A 17,960-nucleotide genomic window follows, 5' to 3' on the forward strand; every position below is an offset into this window, starting at 1 on the left:
AAGCTGGGCGTTGTGACCGTGCAAGCCCTCAACAGCAGTGGTTGCTGACAATGGTGTGTCTTGTTCATTGACATAAACTCAACATGAAAGCCCAGGGCCTGACCGCTCAATGGATTTAAACTGCGTTTTCCTCAGCATTGATTGTGGAACAGCGACTTCATCCTCCACAAGATCGTTACCACGTCGCACCCGCTGTTTGCAGCAAAAGCCAAGTGCAGCCAATTGGCGTGAATAACAGCACCACACCAAATGTCGGTGAATTCGTAACTTTCCCCCAAACACGCTGGCCAAAACACGTTGGCCAAATCTCCTGATAATTGCAGCGCCAGCAGTCTTCAGGCGCGCTCGAACGCACGTGATCACACCACCACACACATGCACGCGACGCGTGGCGTCAATGGGGGTTCCAGATTATGGACTGGAGCGCAGAATTCTTGCTCCTGCCAAAGGCGTCAGCAGCAGCTGGTCGGACTGCAGTCAAAACACAAACTACACCATGGGCCGCAAAAACAGCCCTGGGTAGACGGGCGCAGGACAGTTTCGAGGCGTGCGCGTGCACAGCACGGCAATGATGGCGCAGTGAGTACAAGCGCTGGCGCTGCCCTCCAAGCATAATGTTTTGGGATACGATGCAGACAGAAAGTGATAGGAATAGCTGCCATCATGGGTGACTCCATGATGGCGGTCAAAGCGGGGGTCAAACACCAAAAGTTGCAGCCTAGGAGCTGCAGGGCGGAGCCACAAACACTCTGGACTCGCCGTACGATCCATGCATGCTGGTGTTTGAGAACAGCCACTCCTTCCTGCCGGCAGCGGCACGAGCACCAAAGCATGTTTCCCGTCCAACATCACCGATTGTTGCAAACATCATCAAATCCAAGACATGTTGATCCGCAGCTGTGCTCATGAACCGCTGTCGCTGTCGCTGTTGCTGCCGCTGCCGCCGCCCCCATGCACCCTGCTCGACCGCACGCCGACGCGCAGCTGCACCTGCTCCAGCTTCGCCTTGTGGCGCACATCAACCTCCCTCTGCTCCGAGGCCGAGAAGTAGCACTCCACCGCGCAGTGCAGCAGCGCCGCCGCCGCAGGCGTCGCCAGGTCGTCGGTGGACTGCCACATGACAAAGTAGTACGCCGTGTTCAGGCTGGTCAGCACAAACCCCAGCCGGCTGACCTGGAACCGCTGCAGCAGCCACACAGTTGTAACCAGCCGGAATGCCCGCGCCGCGCTGCGGCCGCCGACCTCGCTACTCACTGCCGCCGCCGCCGCTGCGCCAGCCGCCGCGCCGCCGCCTTGGACATCGCCGTCCTCGTCGCAGCTGGCGCTGGCGCTCGCGGGGGCCGAGGCGCCTCTGCGCTCGGAGATGGCAAGCCGGAAGTACCGCTCTGCGCTCTTGAGGGCGTCCGACAAGGCCTCCAGCTCCCATTCCCGCACTGACAGACAAGACGCAACCACAAAGCCTGCGAGGGCGGGCACGGCGTCGTCAGCCTGCTGAAGGAGGGCGAGGACCGGCCAGGTGCACAAGGGCCGCCACCAAAACGTGGCGCGCCGCGGCGCGGGCGCGGGGCGGGCAGGGCGGCTGGGAGCGGCAGCGGGGGGCGCACGTGGCGCGCCGCTGCCCGGGGGCGCACCTGCGGTGTAGGCGCTGAGTATGGACGGCACCAGCATGCCAAGCTCTGGGGGGATGCGGGGTGCGGCGTCCGCCGCGGCCGCGACGGCGCCAGCGCTTGGCAGCGCGGTGAAGAGCGCGGAGGGCGAGAGCACTGCTGAAGACAGGAACCCTTCAAAAGCGTCCCAGCCGGCCTGGCAGGGTGGTGGAGCCGCAAGTTCTGATGGGTGGCGTCTCTGAGGCAGACGCGCAGGATGCAAGGCCAGGCTGTGGCTTGTGGAATGCCAGGTGTAAAGCGACACGGGTAAGTACACCGGAGCAAGCGGCGTGGCAAAGAACAGCAGGCGCCGCACAGGTGTGTGCTTGGACACGGGAGCCAATGGGACAGCAGTGATGATCCACGCGACGTCACCTCACCTTGTACGTGGGGAGGAGGAACAGCAGGCATGGGACCACCAAGAAGCCAAAAAGGACTCCCAGGTGGCCCACAGACATGCCTGGGAGCAGCGGAAGGAAAGCATGCGTGCGCTGTTGTGGGACAAGGTGTGAACAATGCGCACATATCCGTCAAGTTGGCTAGATCCGCCGGCATGCCCTGCAGAGCTGGTCCAAACCCCTGTGTGCCTTGCTAGCTGATCTCTGCAGAATTGGGTTCAGCGCTCTCTGACAAGAGCCTGCTTGAACCTGCTCCTGCCACCTGCTCTGCCACCTGCTCTGCCACCTGATCTGTAAAACAAAGCTTTGCATACATCAAGCACCCCCAGCCCTCATGCCCATTGGCCTGCCAGCCCCTCGTAACACCAACCTGTTATCATGGGCGCCACCTGCTTGCGCTGCTCTGAGTGAAGCTCCTCCAGAACGGGGAAGGCCGCCCTGCCCGCGCGGCTGTGGCCCGCGGCGCTGCAGGCCAGCAGCGGCAGGCCGAAGAGCAGGCCCTGCGCGGCCGCCTCGAGGCTCGACGGCGTGAGCGTCATGCCGCCTGCGTACAAGGAGCACACATGAAATACCGTTAAGCTTTCATGTCGCAATACACTTGGAGGCCAGCAACAACGATGGACATGCACTGTCAGCAGACAATGCAACGGCTCATGTTTGTCAGCGCAGCGCTGAGCGACGGCCAACTCCGGTCACAGCGCTCCCATCAGGGCGGCTGGCGGCGGCAGCGTGGCCCATGGCCCATGCATGCACTGGTTATCGTGCTGCCCAGGTGCTGGGGCGCACCCATGGGGTCCTCCCGGCCGATGAAGCACGCCACGAAGGCGACGGCTGTGACGAGCGCCCCGCAGTTGGCCAACAGCGTCAGCCGCTGGTCAGGGGAATAGCCCTCAACTTCATCCAACAAGCTGTCATGATTGCTCCTGCACCCAAAAAACGCGCGTTGGGAGGGTCGATGAGATAAGAACGGCTGCGGGTGGTCGGGTTTGGTGGGGGTGGGGCTGGAGGCTGGGGCTGTGCCGGTTGCTGGGGCTGTGCCGGTTGTGGGGTCCCACACTGCAACGCCTGTGTTTGATAGAAGTTCGGGCTCTTGCAGTTATTCTATGTGGCCCAAACTGCTTTTGAAGAGATTTTGTGCTTTGGCAAGGGCCACCGGTGAAGATAGCGCCGTTTTGGCGCTGGCGTCGAGTGGCTGTCGATGAGCGCGATGTTGTGTCGCAGCAGCATCGATGCCGGCAAGATGCGGCGCCTTTCCTTACCCACCTGACTGACTTTAGCAGCGTCTCCAGTCGCTCGCCCGCCATTTCAAAAGCACCGTTTGCCGGGGCTGCCTCCCCGGACTCCTCCAAGGACGAGAGCATGTTCGAGCCAGCGCCGGAGACGACATAGCGTGGTCTCCGCCCCTGATACCGACTACACAGTCCCGGTTTATTCGATATGCATGCTGCTGTCGGGCGCAGTGCTCGGCGGCAGATCATTTGGCTGATTTCTGTCCTTTTGTTATCAGAGCGAAGGGGGCTGGTTGGCGTCTCATAAGCAGGAATGAAGGTACAAACGTATCTGGATGCACTTCGTTGCGGTACTACGGGTCAAACAGATGGACAGCTGCAAGGCAGTGACATCAGCATTGCCGTCGACCACCAGATACGCCGCAGCAAGGTGGCAAGAAACAGCCAAGGTGGCGCGGACTGATGCGTCAGCAGTGTGCCATGGATCAGCCAGGCATGCGTGCAGGCTTTCAGCCACATGAGCACAGCTCGCCACACAATGTCCTCACTGGATCACAGCCTCTCCGCCCTTGCGCCAGCTCCCCGGCCCCTCACATTTGCACACCCCTGAGAGAGGGTCGACGGATGCTGTGGCCCATGCGCGTGACACCACTGGGCAGCGCTGGTGAAGTGAACTGTGTACCACCTCTGCAATTACGATGTGTGACAACAGTGATCTGCAGCTTGTATGCCACATGCTACACGCATTCTGCGCCATCACTTGCCATCTGACAGATGACAAGAACGTCTGTGAACCTAGGACCCCTATGAGATGATGTGAAGTGAGGCATATATTTTCATATGAAGCTGGGGCTGTGCATGACAAAGCTAAGGTTGTAGGGTGCACTGCGGGCAACACGCGCCGGGTTCCGGCGCAAGGCTTGCCACTATCAGCAGTCACCATCCGTCATGCTCAGGGCTACTGTGCACTGCACCCACCCACAAACTGACCGAAAACATCACAGGGTAAATCCTCATCACAGGTAGAAGCCGCAAGAACCGACCCACGCACTGCTGCGACTATCATTTGCAGAGGCAAGTTGCTGCACGCTTTTCTTTGAACCCAAGCTCTGCATGCCCAGGCCTGCTTTGCCCTGCATATCAGATCCCACAGCTTCCTGCCGCGCGTGCAGCCAAACTACTTGATACATGGCGGTCTATGTTTCTGAATTCAAGAACTGTGCACCACACGGAGACCACGCTAGCAGCCACGCGTGCGCTGCTACTGTGCAAGCGCCGTCGGCGGTCAGCCACGCTCGTGACCGCATTCAAAACGTCATTTCATGTCAGCGGGCCGTAAGGATGTCGCAATGGTCGGCGTCAGAAGTGAAAGAATGTAATATCACTGAAAATATCGCGATTGCTGCAAGGAGCACCCGACCTTTCGTAGCGTTGATCAGTTGATCTGGTTCTGCTCAGAAACTCGCTGCTGAATGGCTTTGTCCTCATGGCGCCAAAGAAAATCAAACCGGGGCCTCTACCGGGTCAGAAGAGCATATCCTCGTTAATCAGCGCACATCGGTCCGGCGAGCCGCTGCAGCAGCAGCATCAGCAAAAGACCGAGGCGCAAGCGAGCTGGGCGGGGCAAGCATCGGGAGCGGCGGCAGTGAGCCCGCCCCGCCCTCGGCAGCAGCCCCCACTTGCCGCCACATCGGCAAGCCCGGCGGCGAGCAAGGCGCCGTCACGGCAGAAGCAGCGTGGCGGGACGACCGCCGCCACAGCGACTTCGGGACGCCCCGGTGCCTCCAATGCGACGGCCGCCGCCAGCAGGGGCCTCCGCGCCCGCAAGGCAGACGCTGCTGCGGCGTCGCAGCCTTGTGCGCCGCCGCAGCCGCTGCGGCCCTGCGCGGCGCGGCTGGCTGCCAGCATCACGCAGGGTGTGGACAGGGCTGCTGCGGGCGAGGCGCCGGAGGGCATGGGGGCCCGAGGCGGCCTGTCGCGAACAGTTCGGGACCTGTTCGAGCGACAGGCATCCGCAGCTGTAGAGGATGGCGTTAGGGAGGGTGGCCCAGCGCTGCCGGCGGCACTGTTGGGACGGGCCGAGCAGGAAACGGGCAGCGCCGGGGAAGGGGGCAGGGGCGGGGGCGGGGGCGGGGGCAATGGCGGCGCTTTACAGGTTGGCGATATGGGGATCGATGACATTAGCGACGATGAGCTGGAGCTGCTGATGCAGCAGGTGGACGAACAGCAGCAGCAGCAGCAACAGCAGCGGCAGCAGCTTCAACAACAGCAGCAGCAGCAGCAGCAGCAGCAGCAGTTCGGCCACCTGCAACGGTCTGGTCAGCAGCAACAGGCGCAGCAGCTCGAGCAGCATCTCAACGGCACGCTGCCTGGTCACGATCGGCAGCATGCATGGCCAATCCCGCAGCAGCAGCAGCAGCAGCAGCAGGAGGAGGAAGAGCAGTGGCGCCCGGGCCCTGACGCCTGGCTGCGGCTCAACGAGCAGCAGCGCGCCGCGGCAACGGCGGCCAAGGACGAGCCACTCCTGATTCTGGCTGGGGCGGGCACCGGCAAGACCACCACGATCGTGGCGCGCATCCTCTACCTCATACACGAGGTGCATTGTGTGTATATATGTTGGGGTTTGTGTGTGTGTGTGTGTGTGTGTGTGTGTGTGTGCGTTTGTGCGTTTGTCGTGTCTCCCTGTGTCTGTGCATGTGTTGCGTCTTTGTCCATGTATGGGTGTGCGTTTCTGCATGTGTGTGTGTATGTGTGTGTCGTACATCCACCAAGTTCTGCGCATACAGTGAACAAGGGCAGCAAGGGGGACATGCAAGAGCTGACCCGGTTGTATGAATAAAACGGCGGCCCATAGCGCTTCAGGAGACTGACAACTCGCCCGGCAAACCTGCCGCGCCCCTGCGTTTCCCCCAGGGCGTGCGACCGTCCAAGATTCTTGCCATCACTTTCACAACCAAGGCGGGCCGGGGCTGAGGGCTGGGTCGGACCCCCGACCCAGCTGGGGGACCGGCTTGATGATGCACAAGCGCGTGGGGCGGCAGTGTGCGGCGGCATGCAAAGAGGTTTGGCACAGCTGAGAAGTCCAGAATTTGATACGTGTGCTGCCGCGCCCACTCAATCCATGATCTGCAGGCGGCTCTTGAGATGGAGGAGAGGCTCATCGAGGAGGGGATGCCGGCTGGCGGCGGGTGCGGAAGGGCAAGGGTGCAATCAACAGCGCGTGCGCGGCGGGCCGTAAGAGAGACAACTGCCGGCCCTACCGCATGCCAGAATCGAGGCGGGGTTGTGATCGCAACGCGTGCCTGTCCGCCGCCGCGATTGCCGTCCGCCCTTCCCCGACGCCTCCTGCCTCCCACCGCCGCGGTGAAGGGGCGTGACGGCCTGCACGTTCCATTCGCTGTGCTTCAAGCTGGTCAAGACATACTTCAGGGTGCGGCCGACGCCCTGCGGACGCCATGCAACCAGCTGCTTGCAGACACCCTTGCGTGTATCGGACCCCTCTCCACAACTGCATGCGTTTTGGGGGCCTCCAATTCCGTCGCTTGCCACGGCACGCAATACGTCATCGAAGGCCGCTTGGCTGTCTTGATACCAAGCGTTGCTGCTGCTGTCCGCGTCCGCCAGGCCCTCGGGTTTTTGGCGCCGCCAGTGGTGTGGACAGGCGCCGATCAAAAGGAGGCAGTGCGGGTGGCCATCAGGTAGGCGCCGCGCAGCCTACGCCCCCAATGCCCAGCCACAACACACCGCGCAGCCTGCCGCTGCTGGTCGGCCCGGCCGCTGCGGCAGCCGAGCGGCTGGACCTTGCCCGTGGCCGCCGCCGTGGCCACGAGCAGCGCCACACGACTGCCGTTTGCTGACACGCTTTGACTCGCGCCACGCTCGCCGCAGGGAGGCGCGCACCCGCAAGGCGCGTGTTGACCTGGCGCTGATGCTCGACCTGCCCCAGCCGGAGCTCAAGACGTGGCCAGACATCGCCAGGGCGGTCAGGGACCTGCACCCAGCGCTACATGCCAGGTGCTGCCTGTCACGTCGTGTGCAGTCCCTGCATGTGCGGGTCGTTTGCATTGTCGTTTTGCGTGCGGCAAGCGTGCGCCGCATGCAGGCGAATGTGGATTCTCTTGATTGGTTGAAAATGGTATTTCATGGGTTTTGGCGGCATCAGCCAACTGCACTATATTGAGCCAAATGCACGGCGTGGGGCCCCCTTTGCCTGCTCAAGGTGGCTGCAGAAGGCATCCAAGGTGCGAGAAGATGCAGCGGCGGCCGCCAAGGCCAAGGTCGAGAAGCAGAGGCAGCAGCAGCAACAGCGGCAGCAGGGAGGGCGCGGCAAGAAGCGCGCGGCGCCTGCGGCGGCAGCCAGTGGCGAGGCGCAGCAGCAAGGGGGCGATGCTCAGCAGCAGCAGCCGCAGCAGCAGCAGCAGCAGCAGCAGCAGCAGCAGCAGCAGCAGCAGCACAAGGGCGGCGCGCAGCCTGGCGTCAGCGGGAAGCGGCGGAAGCTGTCAGAAGCTGCGGCGGACCCTCGGCAGCAGAGGCTGAGCTTTGTCAAGCGGGAGCAGCAGCCGGCGTCGACTGCTGGCAGCTCGGGGCACGAGCGGTCCGTCCTGCAGCCGCAGCCGTCTGGGGGTCACTCGGAAGCGACGCACCCGCACGCTGCGGCGTGCACCACCTCGACCATGCCGCCGCCGGCACTGCCGCTGCCGGCAGCCGTGAAACCGGAAGGTTTGGGGCACGAGCGACAGCAGCAGGTCAGGCACGGCGAGCCGGGCCAGGGGAATGCCCTTCATGAGCGTGTGAAGCAGGAGGGCGCAAACCAGGTGCAGCAGCAGCAGCAGCAGCAGCAGCAGCAGCAGCAGCAGCAGCAGCAGCAGCAGCAGCAGCAGGGGCTAGCACAGGGGCAGTCGCTGCCTGCGTTGGAGCGGAAGGGCACCGGGCAGGAGCAGCAGCAGCAGCAGCAGCAACAGCAGCAGCAGCAGCAGCAGCAGCAGCAGCATGAACAGCGGCAAGGGCAGCACCAGGGCGCGGCGGCAGGCAGTGGGTCGCAGCAACAGGCGGGCGAGCAGGGAGGTGGCGGCGGCGGTGGACGAGACGAGGAGGTTGATCTGGTGCGTGTTGTGTGAACCTGTGTGCTAGGTGGGCAGGACACCTAATCAAGCTAAGGGTGCACCGTGCACCGAGCTGTGCTGCGCTGTCATGTCCTGTGCTCAGGCGTGTCAGGCCTGCATGCTGATTCATGTACACCTGCCACGGCGTGCCTGCCGTCCTGTGTATGCTCTTGCTGCTGCTCTTCGATGCCCAAACCGTGCCCTCATCGTCTCAGCAGGTCGCCCACCCGCCAACCGACACTCATCCGCCGGCGCATCCCTGTGTTGCGGATCCAATCACTGCCCACGACCTGTGCAGGCCTTCTCAATATTCGGCGTCCACTCGAGCGTCAAGGAGCGAGAGCTGCTTTACGAGGTGCGCCCGCGCCGCCACCGACTCTGCAATCGTTGGTTTTCCAACGCACCTCTTTGGCAACCATGGGTCAGGGGTTCGATCCCCCCCTTGGTGCAGCCACAGACCAAGAGCACCAGCTCAATACCAGGGCTCAGCTGCCGATCCTGGTTTGATAAGACACCACATACCGCAAACTGGAGGGTTGTTTAGGCAGGCTTTCAAAATTTTTACCTGCTCAATGCAACTGCGCCGGGGGCTCCTCCCGACCGCTCTGCGCACCCCACCCCTCCGCCCGGCTCGAGCCCCCGCCCTTGCCCCCTCGCCGCGGCCGCAGGAGGTTCGGGGCGCGCTGCGGCCGGATGGCGAGGACGTGCTGCTGGGGGGCAAGGTGGTGGTGAAGGAGCTCAAACAGGTGCGTCGGAGGGAACGCACGCGCCTGGGGCAGGGCAATGCGCCTGCGGCCGGCACGGGCCTGCAACTGGCACGGGCCTGCGGCTGGCACGGGCCTGCGGCTCGCAGGGTTGTGGGGCTGGCAGGGCATGGATTGGGCGAGAGCTCGGCATGGCCTGGGCCTGCGGCTGGGGCTAGCCAGCAGCTGGGACGAGACAGGGTCATGCTGGAGGGAGAGGAACTGTGCGCAAGTGGCGAGCCCAGAAGAGGGCCAGGCTGGGGGAGCACCCCTGGCCTGCTGCTCAGCAGAGGCAGATGCCGCCCGATCAACACATCGGCACCTTGTCCCCACGCCACAGCATCCATGCGACACGTGTGCACACGCGTACGCACAACACCGCACCCATGCACGCAACCGCACGTGCGATGACCTGCGTGCTGCAAGCCTAGAAGCTGGACTGGCTGTCCAAGGCCAAGACGGCCGGCAACGGGCCCGAGGAGTTTGGCGGCCACGAGAACGGCGCCCTCTACCATGCATACCAGGTACAGCCCCCCTTGCTGTGCGGCGCCGCGGAGCCGCCGCTGCTGCCTTTGTTCCCGCGTGCCGGCCCCGCAACACTGCGAATCAGGGGCCAACAGCAGTGGTGCAGCGGCACGGGTAACTTGTATATCCAAACCAGGCCCTGTGGTCAACACGTGTGCGCGGCGTGCCTGCGACCACGCACAGCCGGCGCCTGGCATGTGCGTGGCCGCAGCGGCGCCCTCGCTTGTGTCGACCCGACTGAGCGCAGACAATCGCCGCGTCATCCGATGTGCGATTTTGAACGCCCCGCCCCGCCTCAGAGCACTCTGAGGCGCTGCAATGCGGTGGACTTTGATGACCTTCTGCTGATGGGGCGCCGCCTCATGACAGAGGAGGGCTTTGAGAGGTGGGTGGTCAGGGTGTGTGCATATGAGAATTCTGTGCGTGCGAGCGTCAGTGTGCTGTGTGTGTGTGTGTGATCACATGTGTGGGTGTGTGCATAAGCAGTTGGGTTATATGCTTGCACGCGCGCTTGCCATGGGCCAGGGGCAGCCTTGCATGTGTTGGCGAGGGTCGTCTGCCTTGCAAGCATCCGTCAGCCAGGCGCAAACACACCTCGCACGAAAGGCTGGGCAGTGGGCCCTGCACATGCTGGGCGTGCGCCCTTGAGGTCGCCCGTCCACCGTCCGCCCTGGTGTCCCTATGCAGGATCGCCGACAGGGTGCGCTCGCGATACTCCCACCTGCTGGTCGACGGTGAGTCATCAGCGGCCGCGGCTGCCAGACAGCGACGCGGCAGGCGCGCACCCCTGCCGGCGAGACTCCTGCACCCTCTGCGTCTCCGCGCCATGCGCTTTGACAACGTGCTCCCTCTCTGTTGGCACCAGTTTGACCCTAGGCGGATCGCCGTCCACCGTATTCTCACACGATCAACATTACCTACGATTGCATTGTTGAGCCACGGAGCACGGTCGCACGCATTTGCCTCCCGCAGAGTACCAGGACTGCAACTCTGTGCAGATTGACCTGGTCAACGGGCTGCAGCAGGCGGCGCGCCATGTCACCGTTGTGGGCGATGACGCACAGTCCATATACAGGTGGGCGGGCTGGGTGGGGAGGATCAGTGTGTGTGAGTGTGTGTTTTCATTCGTCCTATTGACAGGGGTGCATGGGAGGCATGCTGAGGGGTGCGTGCGCGCACAAATGGCAGGCAGGTTTACAGCGTGCGCACATATGCACTCTGCCTTGTGTAGGGCAAGCTGCTGCCGAGTTCTCACCGCGGGCCTGTGCCCCAAGCTTGACCACGTGGCACGGCCCAACCTGCCCGTGCGCCCCACACGCGCCCTTCCACATTTGCAGGTTCCGGGGGGCGGAGCCGCGCGTGTTTGGTGTTTTCAAGGAGGGCTACGGCCACGCCGGCCTCCAGAAGATGCTCGTCGACAACTACAGATCCACTCGGCAGGCGAGGGGGCGCAGGCGTGGGGATGCCCGATTGACCAGGGGCCTTTGCGCCCCTTGCACTGAGCAAGGCCGCTGGGAGCGCGGGGTGTCCAGAATGTGTGGCGAATTTTGTGCCTTGGCTGCGCCGGCGGTGCCACGAGCTCAAGCCCGCCGCCAGCCTGGCCCTCTACATGGATGTTTTGATTTCAAAGGGGGCTACTCACACCGCCAAGCAGGCAACACGGCGCGGACACATCCGCGCCGTGCCCCCGGCCGCCACGCCTGCCCGCCATCATCATGAGCCCGCGAACCCCGCAAATATCGAATCAGATCCTGCGCGTGGCTGAGGCCGTGCTGGAGGGCGTGAAGCTTGAGGCGAAGGAGCTGCGGCCGCACAAGACGGGCGTGGGGGAGCCCGTGGTCCTGGTCGAGGCCGGCACTGAGAAGGACGAGGCCGACTGGGTCGCGCAGGTCGGTTGTGGCGGTTAGCGGTCGGCACGTAGCGGTTGACGGTTGGCGGTTGGCGCTCAACGGTTAGCTGTCTGCACCAATTTTTTTTATCAGCTTGATGAAAGAGATAGTTTGGCGCGGGAGGGTCGCCCCACAGCTGCCTGGGCACACAGCAGGGATGGCGCGAGGTTCAGAGCTGCAGGTGACTGTCGTGTGACGTGATTCCAATGGGTGCTCGCTGCCTGACGCTGGTGCTGCTGGCCACTTGGAAATTTGGGGGGCCATGTCGTTGTGCAGCGGGGCCCCAGGCCGGCCGTGCCACTCACACGCCGCCTACTCCATCCTTTTACCAGCTCACCCTGTCAACGCAGCCATCGTGCTTCTTCCACACAAACCCCCGCAGCAAGCGGTCGAGCTGCACAAATCTGGGGTGCCCTACAGCTCCATGGCGGTGCTGCTGCGCTGCTTCAAGCTGGGCGGCGCCAAATCCCACACGCCGCTGCAGGTGCACGTTTTTGTGCCGGGGGCGGGCATTGACCCATCGCTCTGCCCCCAACACCGAATCTGCACCCTCAGCGCGCTGCGCATGGGCAGGCGCATGCGTCTGCTTTGCCGCCGGCTGGGCAACGTCGCGTCCTCCTTTGCACCCAGTCCTGGGCGTGGCCTCCTCAGAGGGCCTCATGGCTGCAGCATCTACATCTGTCGCGTCCTCGGCATCTGTTTTCGCAGGCGTCGTTCGCTCGGCTGCGCATCCCCTTTGTGCTGGTCAAGGACACGGGCCTGTTTGAGCGGGCCGAGGTTGTAGACGTCATCGCCTACCTCAGGTGGGTGTAATTGCAATCGCAGATCAATAGTTGAAACAAAAAATTTGTTTGGCAGGTGGCGGGTGGCAAGCGCACATGCATATGCCAAGTGATCAACTGATACCCAGACTGCACCTATTTGGTGTTGAGTCCCGCATCGCGTGCCCTCCCGCCGTCACAAGCCAGCTGGGTCCTGCTTAAAAGCGCGACGCAAGGGCCTGCTCGCTGCCTCTTCCACGCTACAGCCCGTCATCAAGTCAAGCCCCTCAAGCCGTGGCCGCTTTTAACCCCCATCTCCTTACGGGCCCCTGCACCCGTGCTCACCCGCCAGGCTGGCCCTGAACCCTGCCGATGACGCCGCGTTCCTGCGCGTCCTCAACAAGCCCCCGCGCCGCCTGGGGCCGGCGCTGGTGGAGCGGCTGCAGCAGGAGCAGAGGGTACGGCTGGGTCAAGCAGACGAGCAGCAGCTCGTCGCCCAGCAGCAACAGCAGCAGCAGCAGCAGCAGCCGCAGCCGCAGGGGCCGGAGGGGGCGTGCCTGCTGCACATCGCGCGCGACATGCTGAGCGGGGGCGCCGTCGCGCCGGCGCACCGGCGATCGCTTTCTGAGTTTGTGGCGATGGTCGCTGACCTGTCAGCTGACGTCATGGGGCTCCCGCCGGACGGCGCGGTGCTGCGGGCGCTGGAGCTGTCGGGTCTGCCGCGGTTTCTCAGGGATCAGAAGCGGCGGCGGCGGGAGAAGGCGCGGCAGGGGGACGTTGCGGCGGAAATGGCGGCCGCGGCGGGAGGCGAGGAGGAGGAGGGCGAAGGTGATGAAGAGAAGGGAGAGGAGGGGGGGAACAAGAGGGGCGAAGAGGAGGAGGATGAGAGCGAGCAGCGGGGCGGCGGCCGCGAGCACGGCGGGGCGGCGGGCAGCGGGGCAGGCAGCCGGGGCGGGCTGCGAGGACGAGCGCGGTCGGGGCGGGCCGGCGGCGGCGGCGGCGCGGACGCGAGCAGTGGGGACGAGGGGGACGAGGGGGATGACAGCGAGGAGGAGGGCGGGGAGGTCGATTTTGGCAGCGGAAGCGGCAGCGGCGGGGAGGATGATGGCGGCGGCGGCGGCCGCTGGCGCCCCGGCCAGGTCGGCGGTTCGGCCGAGGCGGCGCGCCGGCAGGCGGCGCGGGAGGCGCGCAAGCAGCTGCTGGTGACGATGCCGCTGCGCGCGCTGTGAGCCGGCGGTCGGGCCGGGTGCCTGTGCTCCCTGCTAACTCCGACGCGGGACCCTGATGCTGCAGTGATTGGATGAACACCCCTGCGCCTTCCCCTTGGGCTTCTCTTGTGAAATGTTTGAGCCCTGCCGGTCCCGCTTCTATAGACAACCTGTACTTTGAGCCAGCCTGCGGTCTGGCCAAGGCCAACCGCACTTCAACCACTCACGATGCGAGCTCCTGGAGCCGCTGCGACCCCGCCCCTGTTTTGCTGCACCCACCGTACACGCGCGGCCCACCCAGGTACTACGAGGCCCGGGCCTTTGCCGAAGACCGCCTTGAGAGCCTGGGGGAGGCCGCTGAGCTCGCCGCCGCCGCCGCCGCGCGCCGCGAGGCCGCGCGGCGGCGGGCAGCTGCGGCCGCGGAGGGGCCGTCGCAGGACGAAGGCGGGGCGCAGCGGGGGGAGCCGCAGCAGCAGCAGCAGCAGGAGCAGCAGCAGAATGCTCAGGAAATGCAGCCGCGCGACGGAGCACACAGGGCGCCGGAGGAGCCCGGCGCCATGGTGCCCAGCCTGTTTGTGCTGGCGGCCGAGGCGGTGCAGGGGCTGTGGTCGCCGCGGGAGCTTCTGGCGATGGGGTTTCCGCAGCAGCTGCTGGAACACATGTATGGGGTCTTTGGCAAGGTGGGCGGTTGCTGACATGGCATGCCTAGGCCCCGACCTGGCCCCGAAAACGGGCAGGCCTCGGCGGGGCTGGGGGCGTTGGGCGGTGCAGGGCGGAGGAGTGCGGATATCGGAGCAGGGGCGACGGTTTTTGCTGAGCAGTGCAAGGGGTTTCAGCGCGGTCGCAGCCTGGCCTGGGCGCTGCAGCTGATCAGGACCTTGATGGGTGGGGGCCAGCGCAGCGTCCATGGGAGCATACTGCCCAGGCGCCCAGCCACTTGCTGCGCCGGCCCGCCTGGGCCATGTGCGGGCAAGCTCAGTGCTGCAGGGGCTGGCGCGCCCCTGCCGCCGCTCCCCTGGGCTTGGCGCACGTATGCAACGCAGGGCCACGGTGCTGTGCGGGAGCTAGTGGCCCACGCCTCCCTGGCGCGGGAGCTGGCGCTGGCGGAGAAGTACCGCAGAGCAAAGCCCGGCAGGCGGCAGCAGGGGCAGCAGGAGGAGCAGGAGCAGCAGCAGGGCGGCGGCGAGGAGGGGCAGCAGCGGGACGGCGGGCGGGGTCAGGGGGCCAAGGATGGCGCCGTCACCATCAGCACCATCCACGCCGCAAAGGTGCGGGGCTGGGGGTACCGGCAGTCCAACAGGCAGGGGCCGCCCGTTTGACCCGCTCTTGTGCTTATTGTGAAGTCCGCACGGCCGCTGGCGCAGCCGCCGGAAGCTGCCCGTGGGTGCACGCCGCAGTTTCACGACCCGCATGCTCGCTTCTACACACCCTGAACCCTGATCGCAGGGTCTCGAGTGGGACGTGGTGTTTATGCCACGCATTTATGCCGGGTTCCTTCCGCTCGATTACAGGTGGGGGAGTTTTGAAATCAAAACCGAACTGGGCGGGGGCCATTGTATTGTCGATTTTGCGGCTGAGCGGCCTTCACCCGCCACTGCAGCAGGTGGCCTGTGCAGGCTCATACATTGGGAGCGCCTCGGCGCGCTCCCAATGTATCACTCTCACCCGGCGGGCCACCTGCACTGCAGGCCGTCAAAGGATGCCGCGCTGGAGGAGCAGTTAGAAGAGGCGAGGGAGCACTACGGAGAGGAGAGCCGGCTGGGCCACGTGGTGCGCGGGCGGCCGCACGGCCCACGGGCGGAGGGCGGGCCTGCGGCGCGCGCCGGGCAGCGACTGGCTGGGAAGGGGACGGGCCCGTCGGCGCCGCGACTCGACTCCCTCTTCAGAGCACCCCCTGCCGGCCCGCCGTTGCAACCCGCGCTCCCTTCGCGCTCGGCCGCACCCGCTGCCTTGCATCTGCAGGGCGTGACGCGCGCGCGCGAGCGGCTGTTCCTGTCCTACCCGCGGGTCCTGGATGACTGGGTGATCGAGGACCAAGACGGCTGCAAGCAGCGCGTGCGCGGCGCGATCCTGCGGCCCCCTGCGTTGAGCCTGCCGCCCGAGAGCGAGCGGCTGCCGGCCCGCAGCCTGCTGGAGGACGACGGCGGGCCGGTGCTGGTGAGGACGGTGCTGCCTCGGAGCGCGGGCGAGGAGGAGGTGCGGGCACAGGTTGGCAGGCGGCAGAGGCCGTGGGTGGACGACCCGTGAGCCCGGGCGCTGCGGTCCCTGAAGGCTTGTTTGTGATGTCCAATAGCCGTCCGTCCAGCTCCACTTCATGATTTGGTATAGATTCGAGATTGTTGGTTGACAAACAAAGCGTCCCCAGTTGTACCACGCATCACTGCCTTCCCCTGCTTTCTCAAGCAATTCTGACGCGTACACCGCGCGGAATGGCTCAACCCGCTGCAACAGACAGGCGGTCAATGCAGTCAACGCCACCCCCAACGCCCATGTGCATTCCCTCTCATCTGCAATGGCTCATGAGTCCCTTAAGCCTGGCCTTGATTATGCTCCAAACAAGCAAGGCACCACGCGCTCCACTTTTCCTGCATCGGTAACGTCGCAGAATCAGCTGCATTCGGCGATCGACCTGCGCGTGCGGCAGCGGAATGCGAATCTCAGCGGATGGAGCTTGAGGTGCGTGTGGCAATCACCCACTGCCTTGTCAGCTCTTGAACATCGAGTCGCATCTTGACATATGCCGTCGAAGCACACAGCGTTCGATATTGCAGATCACCTCAAGCATTTGTTCTGGCGTTCCTGCATCTCTACACGGGCAATCAGGCCGTCACTGCCCTAAAAGTGCATCTTACCTATCACATCTGTGAATATCTGGGAAGTTTGTAGGACATACACGCGTTGCGGCGGTGTGCCGAGCGATCAACAGCAACTTGGGCAAGACATCGCATGCGTCGGACGCTTTACGCATGCGGCCTACAGCCCCCGTCACTGTAACATGCGGTCTGGATCACCCGCTGCGCCGCGCGAGCCATACCACCACAGCCAGCGAGAGGTGCGCCTGCAGCACATGCCAAGGATGACGCTGCGCCGGTTGTGCCTACCCGTGCACCTGCCTGCATGCCCATGGATTTGGGCATGCACAGCTTCAGCACACCTGCACGCATGTCTATGACCGCGCCGGCACCGCATTACGCCGACCCCGCAGCGCGGCGAGCAGCGGCGCGGGCTTGCCTTCGGCACTGCTCACGCCGCGAGTTGACAAGGGGCTTCTTATTGACGACCCCCTCCTCTGTGGCAGCTGTGGGGGCGGTGGTAACCACACGGCTGCGGCCGCAGTAGCGGCTCCCGAATCGGATGCCTGCAGTGAGCCGCAGGCCGCCGGCTCCCCCGTGCAGCACCAGCAGCAGCAAGGCGGCGCGGAAGACGGCAGATGCGCCGCCGCGCAGCCGCAGCAGGCGCCGCCGCCGCACCAGACGCCGCGGGGCGTGCGCTGGGCCGACAGCGACGCTGCTGCGGGCCAGCCCGCGGGCGCGGAGAGCGTCACCTGCGGCGAAGCCGGCGACAGGCAGCAGGCCGGCGGGCCGGCATCGGTCTCCGGCTCCGCCGGCGTCGCAAGCACTCCCGGCGGCGGCGGCGGGGGCGTGGGTGGCGCCGGGGGCCGCGAGATCGTCGCGACCGGCGGCCGGCGGCCGCCGCTGCCGGAGTCCGGGAGCGCCCAGTTGGACAAGTACTTGCTATACCTGCTGAAAGGGGAGCACCCACACAAATTCCTGTGCGTCGCAGGGGCGGAGGTCCACAGGTGGCGCGCGGCGGCGGGCCCAGCCCGGGCCCAAGCGCCAGAGCTGGGCGGCCGCCGGCCCGGCGCACGTCTCGCCGACAGCGCAGACGCCACGGCACGCCGCCAAGCTGATCGTTGCAGCGGGGGCCCCGGCGCGTCCCTTCTCTTCTTGACGCGTCAACCTGTCCTCCTGCGGCGGCGCCCCGCGATTGCTGAACGAGCGGTCGCGCCTTTTTTGTTTCTCTAATGCAGGTACTATCCAGGCTGGGGCCTGCCTGATGACGCGTGCGCGGCTGTTGGGGAGTTTCTGCGTCTGGACCGCCGCATACGCGTGGCCACGCTGTCTGGCAACAGGATCGGCGATGATGGTGCGCGCTGTGTGGTGGGAGGGGTGGCCGTGACACAGCGTCCCTCGCGCAGGCGCCGTGGGTGTATGGGGTTGCCCGCGTTTGCGGGGCGGCTGGGACGGGGCATGGCCGGCGTCGGCGCCCCCTGGGCTTGGCCTTCGGGCACACAGGGAGTGGCCCGCCGCGTGGCCTCCGATGCCAACTCTCGCGGCTGCGGCGGCGGCGGCCGCCGCCCGCGGCGGGACGCGTCGCGGGCGCCTGCTGCTTCCCGCGCGAGCGGCCGTCTCGGTTCCAGTCCCCCACCCCACCCCCAAACCCGAACCCAATCCAACCC

General features: G+C 65.1%; 2 protein-coding genes across 2 annotated transcripts in view; one reads left to right on the forward strand and one right to left on the reverse strand.

Moving 5' to 3' along the window:
• Positions 1-903: 903 nt before the first annotated feature.
• Positions 904-3,348, reverse strand: MNEG_0939 (hypothetical protein; the record flags this gene model as incomplete). The annotated part of the gene is made up of 6 exons (XM_014050577.1): positions 904-1,460; positions 1,632-1,803; positions 2,027-2,106; positions 2,415-2,588; positions 2,831-2,967; positions 3,308-3,348. The coding sequence occupies 6 exons, from the start codon at positions 3,346-3,348 to the stop codon at positions 904-906; spliced, it is 1,161 nt and encodes a 386-aa protein (XP_013906031.1).
• Positions 3,349-5,437: 2,089 nt separating this feature from the next.
• The window catches only part of MNEG_0940 (DNA helicase II / ATP-dependent DNA helicase PcrA), a gene marked incomplete at both ends in the record, with an annotated part of 15,631 nt that continues 3,108 nt past the window's right edge, over positions 5,438-17,960 (forward strand). The window contains 25 exons of the mRNA XM_014050578.1: positions 5,438-5,869; positions 6,406-6,461; positions 6,643-6,703; positions 6,898-6,971; positions 7,162-7,287; positions 7,493-8,375; positions 8,674-8,730; positions 9,044-9,121; positions 9,550-9,642; positions 9,943-10,028; positions 10,331-10,377; positions 10,616-10,718; positions 10,981-11,056; positions 11,392-11,532; positions 11,915-12,016; positions 12,241-12,335; positions 12,646-13,518; positions 13,803-14,181; positions 14,545-14,769; positions 14,948-15,012; positions 15,190-15,271; positions 15,464-15,697; positions 16,107-16,177; positions 16,866-17,300; positions 17,532-17,647. Coding sequence (XP_013906032.1) covers positions 5,438-5,869; positions 6,406-6,461; positions 6,643-6,703; positions 6,898-6,971; positions 7,162-7,287; positions 7,493-8,375; positions 8,674-8,730; positions 9,044-9,121; positions 9,550-9,642; positions 9,943-10,028; positions 10,331-10,377; positions 10,616-10,718; positions 10,981-11,056; positions 11,392-11,532; positions 11,915-12,016; positions 12,241-12,335; positions 12,646-13,518; positions 13,803-14,181; positions 14,545-14,769; positions 14,948-15,012; positions 15,190-15,271; positions 15,464-15,697; positions 16,107-16,177; positions 16,866-17,300; positions 17,532-17,647 — 4,990 coding nt within the window. The remainder of the gene's footprint in view (positions 5,870-6,405; positions 6,462-6,642; positions 6,704-6,897; positions 6,972-7,161; positions 7,288-7,492; positions 8,376-8,673; positions 8,731-9,043; positions 9,122-9,549; positions 9,643-9,942; positions 10,029-10,330; positions 10,378-10,615; positions 10,719-10,980; positions 11,057-11,391; positions 11,533-11,914; positions 12,017-12,240; positions 12,336-12,645; positions 13,519-13,802; positions 14,182-14,544; positions 14,770-14,947; positions 15,013-15,189; positions 15,272-15,463; positions 15,698-16,106; positions 16,178-16,865; positions 17,301-17,531; positions 17,648-17,960) is intronic.

The sequence above is a fragment of the Monoraphidium neglectum genome (genome assembly GCF_000611645.1).
Source record: "Monoraphidium neglectum strain SAG 48.87 unplaced genomic scaffold scaffold00086, whole genome shotgun sequence".
Lineage (NCBI taxonomy): Eukaryota > Viridiplantae > Chlorophyta > Chlorophyceae > Sphaeropleales > Selenastraceae > Monoraphidium > Monoraphidium neglectum.